At 44.0% G+C, this 2,500-nt stretch overlaps 1 protein-coding gene across 1 annotated transcript in view; it reads right to left on the reverse strand.

The window, feature by feature from the left end:
- Nucleotides 1-2,500, reverse strand: part of rmc1 (regulator of MON1-CCZ1) — a 30,391-nt gene that overhangs the window by 5,518 nt on the left and 22,373 nt on the right. Inside the window, exons 15-17 of the mRNA XM_084326330.1 lie at nt 2,335-2,454; nt 2,177-2,254; nt 352-456 (exon numbers count right to left, since the gene is read on the reverse strand). Of these exons, the coding sequence (XP_084182456.1) occupies nt 352-456; nt 2,177-2,254; nt 2,335-2,454 (303 nt within the window). The remainder of the gene's footprint in view (nt 1-351; nt 457-2,176; nt 2,255-2,334; nt 2,455-2,500) is intronic.

Consider the following 2,500-nt stretch of genomic DNA (forward strand, 5'->3'; position numbering starts at 1 on the left):
TAACCCCGGTATGCCCCTCATAAGACAATACTACCCATCTCAGCCGATTTAGAACTGGTTTTGGACTAGTTAGGTTCTGGTTAATGACTATTTACAACTAGTTCAGTTCTGGTTAAGGACAACGTTAGGTCTAGTTAAGGACTAGTTAGGACTAGTTCAATCCTGATTAAGGAATCATTAAGTTCTGATTAAGGACTACTTTAGGTCTGGTTAAGGACTAGTTAGGACTAGTTCAATCCTGGTTAAGGAATCATTAAGTTCTGATTAAGGACTACTTTAGGTCTGGTTAAGGACTAGTTACTAAAGAGTCTAGGTCTGGTTAAGGACTAGTTAGGACTAGTTGGGACTCACCAGAGGCTTGGAGTCACTCAGGACGTGGTACTGTAGGAACTGGTGCAGCATGTAGAACAGGCTGTGTTGAACCAACGTCTTGATCACCAGCTCATAGAGGTAGTGCTGCAGGAGAGACCACCCTACTGTTAGTTAGAGGTAGTGCTGCAGAAGAGACCACCCTACTGTTAGTTCATACAGGTACCCATGTACATGTCAAAATACTTCCTAAAGGTCAGTGAATTCCATGACCACAACGCGTCTATACTTTTACCAACTAACTTGCATTTTTCCGCGATCTGATTGGCCACTGACGTTTCTAGTCATGTGACATGTGCGCCAAACGTGTGACGCTTGTTTCTGCACCTATTTCCGCCTCTAACAGCCTGCAAACTACCTAACGCCTAGTTATATCACTGGTTAAGCTTAGGCGACTCTTTCGAAGTTGGTTAAGGTTAGAGTTTGGAATCAGGGCTGGTGTTCTATCGCCATGCTCTAAGACAAACTCTAACCTTAACCAACTTCGAAAGAGCGCCTAAGCTTAACCAGTGATAGAAACAGGCGTCACACGACCAGAAACGTCAGTGGCCAATCAGATCGCGGAAAAAAACGCAAGTTGGTTGGTAAAAGTATAGACGCGACCACAACACCAGAGGGAGTTCCACAAATCATGTGCAACCCAGATTCGGCTCAAACAAGGAACTAAACACGTTTCGCAATTATGCCACAACAATGTGGAACGCCCTACCCACAGCCGTAAAACAATGTGAATCCCTACCCTCCTTCAAAACCGCCCTCAAAGAGCACCTACGGGAGGCTGCAATACGAAACTGTCCCCGGTAAAATGTCATGATGAATTGAAAATGGGGGACCCTGATGTAAACAAGACGAAAGTCTTTCTCTGGTCTGCATCCCCTTAACAATTGTGTGTATTGAGCCATACTGTATTGTACCCATTCTGCAATCCGTTAATACAATTTTCAATCAATCAAACTAACGTTAGCTGCTAACGCTAACTAAGCTAAACCTGGAAACGCTCCCAGCGGAGTGACTCCATGACAACAGTTTAAGTTCCATTAGAGAGGAAGCGGGGGGGGGGGGCTGAGCCTCTCTAGGGGGGGGGGGCTGAGCCTCTCTCCCTCTCTCTACGTTTAATGATTTAAAGTAGCCAAACGTTACACTATAAAAACAAACGGGATAGTTGATGATAATCAACATTTAATTTCATTAGCTGAAATATTCTAAAATCATTAAGTCTGCTATAAGCCTTCGTGTGTGTGCACGCGTCCCATCTCTGGTCTTGATAGTATTTACTGAGGATGGCTAGATAATGTTGACATAAAAAAATAATAATAATAATAATAATAAATGTATACATGATCATGCAAGATAAAAAGAATGGTTGTAGGAACGGTTTGGGAGAGGGAGGTAGGGAGGGGTTTTAGTTTGTGTGGTGCTGGTGTGATAACAATGTACACATTTAGAAGTTTAGACTTCAGTTTAGTTTTACAACAGAAATTTAAAAAAAATCTTATAATGAAAGTACCGGAAAAAAGGTACCGCAAAAAGGTACCGGTATCGATTCCCAGGTACCGGTATCGGTTCAAATGTGAACGGTACCCAACCCTAGTACCCTGCACATACACACCACAATATCATCCTACTGTTAGTCCCTCATGTACACCTAACACACACACACACACACACACACACACACACACACAGTACCTGTACAGTGATGTTAACACACACACACACACACAGTACCTGTACAGTGATGTTAACACACACACACACACACACACACACACACACACACACACACACACACACACACACACAGTACCTGTACAGTGATGTGGAACTGGTTGAGAGACCGGATGTACTCCATCAGCACTGCTATGACAAACTTATGAGTCACACCCTGCAAGAAACACAAACACATAGACACAATTATTACTATACCTGTGAGAATTGTGTGCGTGTGTGCGTGTGTGTTTGTACCTTCCGCTCAGTGAATGATGACAGGACATAAGTGTACATGTCCGATTGGTCGATGACAGCCTGGGTCCTGATTGGACGCTTGTGAGCCAAGCTTCCTCGACTAGCTCCCGACTCCATGGCCTGCGTGAGCGCACACACACACACACACACACACACACACACACAC

The sequence above is a fragment of the Notolepis coatsorum genome (genome assembly GCF_963971535.1).
Source record: "Notolepis coatsorum genome assembly, chromosome: 12".
NCBI lineage: Eukaryota > Metazoa > Chordata > Actinopteri > Aulopiformes > Paralepididae > Notolepis > Notolepis coatsorum.